The sequence below is a fragment of the Scleropages formosus genome, chromosome 14 (assembly GCF_900964775.1).
Source record: "Scleropages formosus chromosome 14, fSclFor1.1, whole genome shotgun sequence".
Taxonomy (NCBI): Eukaryota; Metazoa; Chordata; class Actinopteri; order Osteoglossiformes; family Osteoglossidae; genus Scleropages; species Scleropages formosus.
The window spans coordinates 5,242,487-5,255,184 of record NC_041819.1 but is presented as its reverse complement, the minus strand read 5'-3'; the positions used below and the strand labels follow the sequence as shown (position 1 = coordinate 5,255,184).

The 12,698-nt window shown below is 42.4% G+C and overlaps 2 protein-coding genes across 2 annotated transcripts; both read right to left on the bottom strand.

Moving 5' to 3' along the window:
• Positions 1–364: 364 nt before the first annotated feature.
• Positions 365–5,536, bottom strand: cnmd (chondromodulin). The gene is made up of 7 exons (XM_018766133.1): positions 5,465–5,536; positions 4,900–5,040; positions 4,152–4,292; positions 3,729–3,842; positions 2,910–3,063; positions 2,017–2,165; positions 365–869 (listed from the first exon to the last, which is right to left on the bottom strand). The coding sequence occupies exons 1-7, from the start codon at positions 5,534–5,536 to the stop codon at positions 648–650; spliced, it is 993 nt and encodes a 330-aa protein (XP_018621649.1). The 3' UTR covers positions 365–647.
• A 1,527-nt stretch (positions 5,537–7,063) lies between these two features.
• Positions 7,064–10,813, bottom strand: LOC108942349 (protocadherin 8). Its single transcript, XM_029258086.1, has 3 exons — positions 8,223–10,813; positions 7,919–8,126; positions 7,064–7,464 (listed from the first exon to the last, which is right to left on the bottom strand). The coding sequence occupies exons 1-3, from the start codon at positions 10,659–10,661 to the stop codon at positions 7,109–7,111; spliced, it is 3,003 nt and encodes a 1,000-aa protein (XP_029113919.1). The 5' UTR covers positions 10,662–10,813; the 3' UTR covers positions 7,064–7,108.
• Positions 10,814–12,698: the final 1,885 nt, after the last annotated feature.

Genomic DNA, 12,698 nt, shown 5'->3' with positions numbered 1-12,698 from the left:
TTTGTTATGAAACTAAACTGCATATAGCATAAGTACAGTACATCTGCCAGTGTGCCATCTGTATTAAACATAACTGGAAATATGTATTCCCAAAAACTGATTTATGAAAGAAGAGAGACAGGAATAATTCAGGAGTTTATTAGTACATTGTTAGTACATTAAGTTCTTAATTACTGTATTTGTACTAGCATTCCATTGCCAGTAAAAATGGAAATGTAATAAATAGTAATAAAATAGATTTATAAAAGGACAGCAAGGGATAATAAAGGGATTTATTAATATATCAAAAGCAAAATAAGGCAGACTGCAATTTTTCATACAGCCAGTCACTGTTGAGAAAGCATATACTTGGTAATATGATTAATATCCCTAACAGAAGAAGAAGTAATACTAGGTATAAACATGTAGGCATTTGCTTCTGTCTGCTATAACAATAGTCTCCCTGCCATTCAAAGAGAAAGATTAGTATTAGCAACCTTATAAACATAGTTAGGCACTTTATTATTTTATTTACATTAAGAGACAAGTGAAACAAAAGGATGCAAAATATTTGCGTTTAAATACATTGCTTATGTAAAACAGCTACGGGAGACAATAGGGCTTCATTAGCTTCTGTGTATGTTGTCTGTTTCTGTTAGTTGAGGATTCTACACGATGCCCAGTATGCGGCCCACCCACCAGCGGCAGGGCATAATCACTCTGCAGGCGACACGGCACCCTCTGTAAGCATAGGGCCAGGGCATGTAGCCCCCAAGCGGCTCGCATATCCTCTGACAGTGGGTGTACCCACGTTGGCATTCCGCGCAGCAGATCCCCTGGTGATCCAGCATGGTGTCGAAAGTCATGCTCTCTTCTCCTTCCAGATTGCGCTGTGACATTTCAGGATAAAAATAATTTCTTACAATAATTTAAAGAAATTCAGTGTTGACTGCTCCTTCTCAAATGTAATATATATTTTCTAACTTTCCTTATTTCAAGCTACTATGGTTTTTTCCCCACATATTGTGTTGCAAATCAAGTGTTATGGATATCACACCTTTCTCTATTATAATAATTAAAGGTTTGGTTAAAGGAATTGATTTTGAAAGGACACTAACAACACTGGTCAATTATTTATAGTCAGTGTAACTGCGTAATTATGTTCTCCACGTGTTTCCATGGACTTCCTCCATGTGCTCCGGTTTCCTGGCATAGTCAAAAGACATGTTTTAGATGGATTATTGACTTTAAATTGCCCTCAGTGTGTGAATGTGTAGGTGAATGAATGCGTTAGTGATTGCAATGTGATGGATTGGCTTCCATTCTGGGATATACCCTTCGTCATACGCTACACTTCCAAGATAGGTTTCTGACAATCGCAACCCCATATGGATAGATGGATGGATGGATGGATGGATGGATGGATGGATGGATGGATGGATGGATGACTACTCAGTTTAAATAATGCACACAACTACAACCTGAAACTGCAGCCAACTCTTGTTTCAACTTTAAGCACATTAAACTTGCTTGCATATTCAGTACAGCCATTTTTTTAAGTTTTTTTTTGGTTTTTTTTTTTTTAACTTTCTTTCAGTATTTCCTATTTTTCTGATTCTTGCAGTTGGCTTCCTTCATCAGATTGGGATTTATCAACCCATTTACTTACTTCCTTAAAGGGTTTTTTGCCATCATTAAGAAACTACATATTGATAATACTCACTGGGTCAATAAATGTTGCTTTTTTTAAATGATCTAAATCACCTTCTACATTACTTACCCTGCTGTATGGTTGCTTAGTCTTTTTAGATCTACTGCTTCAGCATAAGGTAAGTGTGTGGACACAAATGTGGATTTTTTTTTCTTTAGTTTTGCAACTGATAGAGCCTTACTTTGTGGCTATTTCAACACTGGGAAGAAGAAAAATCCTTGAGTTGTCTAAATCTACTTTACAAAAAACCCTTCGTGTGCATTTGGAAGAGAAGTGGCCCTTCCTCAGGGGTTGACCCTGATGAAAAAGATGAAAGTAAAACTCACATGATAGGGGTTCTCAGGGTTAAAGGTTGGCTCCTCTTCCTCCTGCCCACGATCCGCTGTGTTCCTCTCTTCAGCTGCTGCCATGTTGTTGCTGCGAGGCTGAGATTGACGCTTGGCACGTCCAAGATCACGCCTCTTCCTCTCAACGTCTGTATCGAGAGGCACAGCGATAGCAACAGCAGATCACGCCATCGTTGTTCTGCCTGTGCACACTGCCCAAAACCTCCCCTGCACACTCTTCACTAAATGTTACTCAATGACACTGAATGCGGAGCTGACAGCAAGTACAGGAAAGATGCCTCCCACTCTGTATTTTGCCCACATCCTACTACAGATCTACAAATATGATTGTAAAAGAGAGTCCATGATATTTTTATTTCTCTTTATCAGCTCTTTGTAACATAAGAATCATGAAAGCCTTCTGCTTTGTTTGTTTGCCAATATTTCTCCAAAGTAAACTTTATTTTTATATATTTTCTCTAATGCATTTTCACATGGCTTAATAATGAAATCAAATCTAAACTCATTAAAGAGACATATATCTGTCATTTGTTAATTGGTATGTATGTATGTTTGTATGTATGTATTTTGTGTATTGTATGCTGTTGTAGCAAAACAGAATTTCCCTCTGGGAATAATAAAATACACACACACACATTTTCAGAACCGCTTGTCCCATACGGGGTCGCGGGGAACCGGAGCCTACCCGGCAAACATAGTTAATTTTAAAATAGTTAATTTTAGCAGCAATGTTTGTTTTCTTTAGTACATTGACTTAAAACTCTTTGTACATAGAACAGATAATGGGGAGTCTATGTGCAAATGACATAACTTTGTGTCTTTCCCAGTGAAACAAGCTGAATGGGGTGGATGAGCAAATATAGACTAGATACCTTTTGGATACGTGGGCCGAAGCCAGAAGATTGGCAGATCTCCACATAGGTCCAAAATTTTGGAGCTCAAAAAACTATTGTCCTTTAGTGGTTGGTCTGTAGCCACCCAGATCAAGGACTCATCATCAAACTTGACTGGCATGATCTCATCTTCCTGAAAGGATCATTAGTACATTATTGTGAAATCTTGTACATTTCAGAATTGTAAATCTAATATGTTTGTTAGTGATTGTGCATTAAACTGGTATTCCAGTCATCAACAAAGTACAAATGAAAACAAATGAAAAGCACACTTTCATTTGTTCCTGGCAATTGAATAGTTTGCCAACATTTACTTAATAAAATATCTAACACCATTAATATATACCGAAAAAGTGCTCAGTATACCTGAGCAAAAGTTATATATTCCTTAAACTTATAAAAACAGCCGTTCAAGTAGTTAAAACTAGACCTTATAGTCAGCTGCATAATATCTTTCCTTGCAAGAATGAAAACTGATGTCAAAAATAAAATTATCTGCACAAACCAAGCATCTCAAGAAATGTTTTGAACCTCAGAAGTTGAAATGCAAAAAAAAAAAAAAAAACTGATGACTGAATTATTCAAAAAGCTGCAAAACTCCTAAAAGGATAACAAAAAGGAAACATTAACATCAGTTAACAGCACCAAATCTTTACACTGAATGTTATAGTTGTTTTAACCTTATTGTCAAAGCCTTTTTGTTTATTTCCAAATGACAGCCAATGCAAAAAATTTTAACCAAGCATATTAATAGTGGAAAAAGTGCACATGTCTCCAGGAGATCTTTTCAGAACCTACCAAGTCGAACATCAGTGACTCCTTGTTCAGTGTTTCAACCTCTGGGAGGTGAGCTTTCGCTTGCGTCTTTATGTAACATTTCTCCCCACCAGCAAACCGAATTCCAGTGATTCCCTGTGCCAAGAGTTACAACAGTTCAGTTCTATTAGTGGAAAATGCAGAATAAATTTAAACACCATTGAAGAATTTACCATTTAAGATCTTAGCCATGATTGAGCGATTATATTTGCAATATGGGCATCGTATCATGAAAATTAATTAGTTTTGCTCCGTGTATTATCTAAAGAAGTATTGGTGTTAGGGAATCCAGTACCAGGCCTAAATGAATAATTTCAAACTCTAAAGTCTGCACATAGAATAAAACTCCTCTTCAAAAACACAACCTCTATTACAATGAAGAAATCAGAAACAACTCGGACTTACAATATGGAAATCGTGCACTTCCACAGCTTCATCATTTCCACTTCCTGTTACAAACCTCTCCAGATTGTTTTCGGCATCAATCTCCATGGATCCCTCCTCAACTTTTCCATTGATGCTCATGCTGTAGTGAACATTGTACACCTGTTGGCAAAACCAATACAAGACCAGTGTAGCAATCACAGTATTTTCCAACACAAAGTTCTAACAGAAAACGGGATGACTGGATGAACTGACCCAAATAATGCTTTGCAACTCAAACTTGAGTTTCTCACATGAAATTAGCACGATCGTTGTCAGTACATTCATCTGCAGACTGAAGCAAACTATTAAGAGCAGTCACACCTTTTGTGATTTCGATGGGACCCAGAAGCAATAATATCTATCTATCTATCTATCTATCTATCTATCTAATCTACTGTGCTGCCGACCTACTTACCTACCTACCTGTCTGTCTGTCTCTAAATTTTGCTGTTATTATGTATTTAAAATGCATTTCAGTGGAGCACATGAAGCTAGATGGTAATAGCTGGTAAAATCAGCCACTGTAATTTGAACTGTAAAAAGTTTTGTGGAGGGCAACAGAGGGAGGAACACCACTTGGTCCTAGGGCTACAGGCAGACCACCTGGACCCATCCCGCTCATTTCACACACCAGCATCGTGACCATGAACACAGTGGAGTGATGAAACATAAAGCAGAAGGCTTAATAATAATAATAATAATAATAATAATAATAATAGCGCCTTACATGCTTGTCGCTGACTTTCCAAAAGTAAAAAGCACCAATAGCTCCGAAAAGCAGCAGAAGCGCTCCTGTGATGAGAACCAAGGCTCCGATCTTGAGGAGACGTCCAGAGCCGGAGGGCTTCGCGCTGCCTGCAGTGTAAGCCTTCACAAAGCAACATGTACCACAGTAAAGCATGACAACATGGGGAAAGGGCACTGCCCTACCGGGAAGACATTATTATTAGATTAGTTCTGCAATCAGACTCGCGCAAACTTTTTTTTCTTTTGTTTTTTTTTTTTTTAATTTTAGGAAGAAAGAAATGGGCAACCACTGGCAAACTTCAAAACTAAAAATTACTAATTTGCAAGACAATTCGTATTGATAAAGTAGAACGGTACTAGAAATACTGTAATTAATGCTTGGTTAAGGAAAGGTCTGCGCATATCATTTGTTTCCTCATCAACTCGTACTGCTTGATTATGGCAAAAAAACAAAAAAAACTATACATACATAATAACAGTATAATTAATAAGCAATGGCAAAGTGCTTGTTGGAATGCAGCAATGCATATATTTGCAGAACTTACAGGAGGCAAATACTGGTCCACGTCGTCTACTCCAGCCATCGCTATGGGGGTTTTCTCCGTGCTTTCAGCCATGCTGCGCTGGGACTTGTGCAGCGAGAGGGACAGCAGCGCGCCTCGTGGACCCTCCCCGCAAAGCGCGCGCCAGTGACGACAGAAATAACGGGCCCCGATCATACGCGTTACTCCACAAACAGGCCACCTACAAAACATGCTGCTGTATTCCTTCATTTATCAAACGATTTTTTTTTCCTTTCCGCAGGTAACTTAAATGCTTAAGTATATTGGAATTTGTAGCTTACACTATATAGTGTTATCATCCTCTCTAAAAACCTTTCATGAGAGTCCTTATGTGACCAGAGTTCACACTATAATGTGAACACCTTCATTCCCCTAAAAGCAATTCGTGGAGGTGTAAGATGTATAAGAAATATATCTAATAACTACATAAGTATGTATGTACCCCAAGTGAGTATCTATGCACTCCAGACTAAGGTACTTACCTTGAATGACGTCAGTGAGAACACCCAGCAGGTGAAATGGGGGAATCAGTGATGACTACTTCAGACTCATGCAAATTTCTGCAGCTTTATATACGGCACCAATACATGTGTGCACTTTGATACCCGCTGCACTGTGCAATATACAGTATATATTTGAGTTGTTTGGCTGTAGGTTCGAATCCAGCTCAGTCCATGCGCAGTTTGGATGTTCCTCCCCCCTCTGTGTGGGTTTGCTTCAGTTTCTGCTGTTGAAGAAGTTTCCATCTTATGACATGGTTGTAGGGTCAGATCCTAGACTGCCTGTTACTAATATTACTACAGATACTAAGAGTAATTAAATACCCAACTGTATTAACTGTTGAAAAGACACAGCTTTTTGCTGCCTGGTAAGAAAATAACTTTATTTTTGCAAAAAAAAATGTGTTTAAACACTCACAGTAAGTAGTATGTATAAATAATCTTGTATTTTGCATTTTGTGGACTTTGTTTAATCTTCTAGTAGCAGTGCGTAAATAGGTGACTGAAAACAGAGCAAGGTGTGACAGAAAGCATACATTTACTTTTGGAGTGCATTTGTTTGGGCTTCCCCGCCTCAACAGCGCCATCATTTGTCCCTTGAAGGTATAGTGAATTCACAGTGACAAAGAAAGCCAGTCAGTCTCCTGGTGTGTGAACAAGTTCTAATTTGTGCTTTCATACTTTAGAAATTATAAATCAGAACAGCATTCCATTCTTTATTCTCGGGACGTCGTAATAAAATTCTAAAACACGTATATAAACATAATTTGCATTCAAACAACTTACATTTTCCCACAGGGTTCCCCACCATAAAAAACTCGGGAGTGTCTTTATAACGACAGAGCCTTCATATTTAGACGCATGCCTTTAAAAAAACAACAATATTTTATTTACAGCCTTGCGCTTTACTGGCTATAAAAATATATATATATATATACTCTCTATATACAAAACCTTGCATAATATACATAGTACTTCAATTTGAACGTGGTCATATTATAAGTGACTGGATGCAATCGACTTTGACATAAATTAAGTATTAAATACCTCAAAGCCCTCAGACTTCTGAGATTAAAGACATTTGTTTTCTCACTATAAATTGTCAAAAAAAAAAAAAAAAAAAGCTTTAGACGTTGTTGGAGGGACACCGCGGTGCGGGGGGTGAATACACGGGGATCGCGATCTCATTGATCTCATTGGCTTCTCGCACGCGGCTGGGCCGCTGCGGGGACACGAGCACGTAATCGTACTCTCTGTGCAGGACCTTCTCGTAGACGCTCTGCAAGCCCACCGTCTTGGGAATGTGCGCCGCGTGGCACGTGTCTCTGCGGAGGGGGTCGCGCGGCAGGGACGCCGTCTTGCTGAAGGAGGACAGGTGCGGCACCGCCGGGCGCGCGCCGCCGCTCTCGCGCGTGGCCGAGGGGCTCCAGCAGCGGTCCGAGTGACCGAGGATCTTGCACTCGCTCGTGCACGCCCACAGACCTCATGAGATTCAAAAGAGGAAAAGGCTATTACCACAAACACCACAGTAATTAAAGTGAATATCTCCTGTATATCTGTTACTGGGTTATTGTTACATTTGCAGCGTTAGCTAAACAACTTCACTTTTTTTGACACAGATTATACTTGCAGTATCACCTTGGGATAAAGACCTTGCTCAAGCACGCTGCAGCAGGGGGGGATTTGAACTAACACCCTTCAGACTACAAAGCAATAGCCTAAACAGTTTGCAACTTGGTGGACCTCAATATAAAATTCAATCCGCAGAAAACTCATTTAATTTTATAGCAAATGCTAAGTATGAGCATCTGTTTAACACTAATGTTTAATTAAGCATTGTCATCCTTGTGTTATTAGTAAAAAAAAAGAGCTACACTGACTGACTTCATTACTTGCCATGGATGATCGCCCATTTAAACAATAAATATATCCCTACCATTCTGAGCATTAATTTGGAAAGAGTCCTTCTTGCTGCCGTCTCCGCTGATGTCAGAGTCACTGTCGTTGAAGTCGCTGTCCCCCTTCCCGCTGTCCTTTCCGCTGAACTGCGGGTCTCTGGCGGGGATCGTCGAGTACGAGTTGCCTTTCCAGATTGCGATGGGTTTGGCTGCCTCTTTTCCGTAGCCAGGGAGGGTAGAGTATCCCTGTGCGGGGGAGAAACGCATCGGTTACACACTGGAACGCGCGCGACCCATGATAGAGCACCCAAGGGAAAAAGGAGCTGATAAACACAGACGTACCTCCAGTTTACCACCCCTGATCCTGCTTTCAGCCTCATAGCTTCTCCCGCTGTCATTTTCCGAGCTTGCGATGTTACCGCTCGTGTGCGATTTCGTGAAATGCGTCTTGCTGGAAAACGGAGCGGCTTCAAACGCGTTTCCGTCGTGACCCGAGATGAGAGAATCACTGCTCATCTTCCCTTTCTCCAGCTGTGGCATGTCCACATCTTCTGGAAATCCGCTGCCTTTCCTTAACCTCTTCCTTCTGTTGCATGTGGTGGCAATTAAGATGATGGCTAACAGGAGTATGGAGCAGCTGCCCGCCAGAATGAGTATTATCACAATGGACGTGTCCCACTGAATGAGCTCCCGCTGCTTGTTCTCTTTAACTGTTGCACGGCCACTGGGGGGCGCTCCCGCGACGATGGTAAATCGGATGGTGGCTGTAGAAGTCAATGAAGGTCTGCCGTTGTCATTGACTCCGACCGTCACATGCAAGCTTTGGTTAACATCATAACTCAGCACGCGGTTTAGGTATATATCCCCCGTGGCCTTGTTGATGGAGAACACCGCATCCTCCCCACTCAGGATTTTGTAGGACAACTCTGCGTTTACGCCCTCGTCAGCATCTTTACCTTTTATCTGGGTTATGATATAACCCGAAGGAGCATCTTTTGGCAGCAGGACTTCAGCAGACCCGTTATTAAGGGGGGGCTGCGCGATGGAAGGTGCGTTGTCATTCTGATCAACTATTTTTAGATTGACGGCCGCGCTGCTGTGAAGGGGTGGCGACCCCCCATCCGTAGCCTGGATCCGCAGGGACAGCTGTTTGATGACCTCGTAATTGAAACTTCTCAGTGCATAGATGGAACCTGTAGCTGGGTCAAGCGACACGAAAGTGGACACGGGAGAGCCCGTGACATACGAGTCCAAAAGGCGGTAAATGACTTTGCCGTTCTGCCCCAGGTCTAGATCCCTGGCCACCACGGTGGTGATGTACGCACCTGGCGCGTTGTTCTCCACCACGGAAACTTCGTACACCTGTTTGCTGAATTGAGGGGCGTTGTCGTTCTCGTCGCTCAGCCTGATGGTGTACTGAGTTATTGTCCGAAAGGGCGGTGATCCCAGATCCTCGGCCACCACGGTTAAATTGTATTCTGCTATCTTTTCTCTGTCCAGGGGAGCCGTGGTGACGATCATGTAGCTGTCTTCGTAAGCCTGCTGGAGTTTGAAGTGGTCGTGTCCGTACAGAGTGCAGTGCACCTGGCCGTTCGCTCCGGAGTCCCTATCCGAGGTGCTGATCAGCGCCACGAAGCTGTCCTTGGCCGCAGCCTCCGTGATGTACGCGATCCCCGCCGTGATGGAAGTCATGGGCGTGATGCTGATTTCCGGGGCATTGTCATTAACATCTTGAACCTGGATTATTATTTTGCACGTCGAAGGCGTCGGGTTGGGACCCAGGTCGTACGCCTGGATGTCTAACTCGAACGTCTTCTTCGTTTCGAAATCTATTGGGCTCTCGAGCGTCAGGCGACCTGTTTTGCGGTCCACTTTGAAAAGTTGCCGGATCTCCGCAGATACGTGGCTCCCGAAGGCATAGACGACCTCGCCGTTTAAACCCTCGTCGGGATCAACTGCGTTTAAATCCAGCAGAAGGAAGCCAACCGGTGCGTCCTCAAGTAAATCGACAGTCAAACTGCTCTGGTCGAACACGGGACTATTGTCATTGAAGTCTTTCACTTTGATGTTTATTCTGGTGGAACCTGATCTGGAAGGTGTTCCTCCGTCCACAGCAACAAGCTCTAGAACGTAGAACGACTGAGTCTCCCTGTCGAGCTCTTTCATTAGCACCAACTCCGCATATTTAACCCCATCTGCTCTGTTCAGCACGTCAATGGTGAAGTGACTGTTCACTGAGATCTGGTAGCTCTGAATGTAGTTTGAGCCCACGTCCTCGTCCACGGCCACGTCCAAAGGAATCCGGACCCCAACCGCTGCGTTTTCGGAGATCTCCAGGGTGGACTCATTGTCGGGAAACTCGGGGGAGTTGTCGTTGATGTCCTTCACCTCGACTTCGACGTGGATCAGCTTGAACTGGTCTTTGGAGAAGCACACCACGTCGAAGGAGATGACACACTGGAGGGTGTGTTTGCAGATCTTCTCCCTGTCGATGCGCTCCCCGACGGTGAGCTGCCCGTCGCTCTCCCTCAGCCGGATGAAAGAGGCGTTGAACTGCTTCATCATCCTGAAACTGCTCTTGGCATCCAGAGAAGGGTTGAGGAACATGTCCTTGGCGAGGTTTCCGATCACCGTGTCAGGGGGATCTTCTTCATAGGTCTGGTACTTCATCGTTTTCCCAGAAGAGATGGCAGGTAGAACAGCCAACGTGTGCATTAAGGTGAACCCGAACATCCATCTGTGCCAGACAGTTAAAAAACCTCCTAGTCTTTTTGACCCCATATTAACCGGTTAACTATGTGAAAAAAAAACACACTTCGATTTCTTAAACTGCCAGAATATCAGACTGAATTCATCTGTGATCAGCGCAGCAGATGGTCCAAGCTTCTATAAAAGTTGCCGTGCGATGCGCGCACACAGCTGTGCGCGTTTCATGAATCCCTTCCACAAACTCCTCCAACTGCAGTGGAGGGGACATTTATAGACAGTCGCATGCTAATGAGGTGATGTGTGACCAATCCCCTGCTTTGAAATTAAAAAACTGCACTTTTTTTAAAAAATAAAAACCTATAAGCCTATTTGGAAATTCCTTGAATGTGCAATGAACTTGGCAACAAAAAAATAAATAAATAAATAAATAAAAATAAAAATGCAGATCTTGTTTTCAGTGATTTTATGTTGTCTTTCGTCCTTGGTATTTCTAATTTGAAATTGCACATAATTATAGTGGGGGCTGAGACAGATTCGCGTCCCATATGGTGATAACAAACAGGAATGGCAACAACAACAACAACAAGAACAACAACAGCGGCGGCGGCAGCAGCAGCAGCAAAATGTATTGTTATTGGTTCTTTTTTTTTTTTTTTTTTTTTTTTTTGTTAAATAAGCATGTTCCCTTATGTCTCTTACCGAAACAGCACATCGCCCTTTTCTTCCTCCCGCGTGCCATGTAATCCAATAAACTCATTCAGTTCCCATTAACACAATATTAGATCAATTAGGCAATATAAAAATCGCATTTGAATGTTTCCATCACGCGATCAGAGCAGTGATTTGCTTTTGAGATGTCTACTGTTTGTAGTGTTTTAACATGCGTGTCACTGCTTATGGAGCTTTTTTCCTTTTCTCTAACCTTACCCCGCTGGCCAGGTGAAGAAAGCCCGTTTTCAAATAGGATTTATTTTAAGCGCCAGGAGATTTGGAGGGATTTCTATGAAACAGATTATATCAAAGGCTTATGAAGCCCTCGTTAGCAGTGTAGATATAATAGCATAGTGGGGTACCCCCTTTTGGAGAACATCAAGGTCTGCATTATTCGAGCAAGGGAGCCTATGGGGATAGGAACTCCCAACTGTTTCCATAGAGGGCTGCACGCATAACTTAAAGAATAAAGAGCAAGAGCCACATGCATCCATTGTCCCTCTCCATTTAGCTCAAATCAGTGCCATAACTCCTGGACCAAACGATGATGGGTGCTCAATTGTACAGGATTTTGAAGTCGCATTAGAATACATTTAGGGACTGAGGAAGCCTGTCACAGCTATTTGTGGGTGCATGCATGGGTAGGTGGGTGCGGGTGATGTCCCCCATTGTTTCCTTCAAGACCTTTTAAGACACAGCACTTGGCTGTCCAGCAGAAGGACAGAACATTTGTCAAAAAAAGCCAAATGCAATGAAACCATCTGCCCATATCAGCATGAAGAGACAGGGCTTGAGTTAAATACCAGGGCCAAGTACTAACATGTCCAGGGATGCCTCAGTTAGGGTGCACCATAAAGGTTAAACATCTTCAGATCTCACACTGAAATACTGGAATAGTCATATCATAATGGCTTCTATTGGAAAACAACGGAATTATTCGTTGTGTGTAAGTGTTTTGTAGAGCATATTTCAGTATTGCACATATAGGAACTCCCTTAAATGCATGAGGGTGTCAAACAGGTTCTGTGGATTTAGTGCAGGACTGCACGCACAAATAGCAGTAAAAACAGAATAAAATTGCGCTTTAAGACATGCCTGGGCGCGCTATTAGCATATAATGTAGGCTATTTTCCCCAAAAAATGGGATTATGGTCTACATTGATGGTGCGCTCTCAGCACCAGATTTCTTTGAGGAGGTGCAGAGAAAAGAAAAAGAAATATATAATATAAGCAGCAATGTTAAATCTCCGCTGGGTGGATTATCGTACTTGTGGGAGATCTCGTGCTTTTTAAGATCTCTTTAGAATGCCAGACAGACTTGCTCCGACCGCGCTCCCTTTTGTGCAAGAAGGGGGCTTTGCGATCCGCGGCACGCACCCGTGTTCGCTCACGTGACCC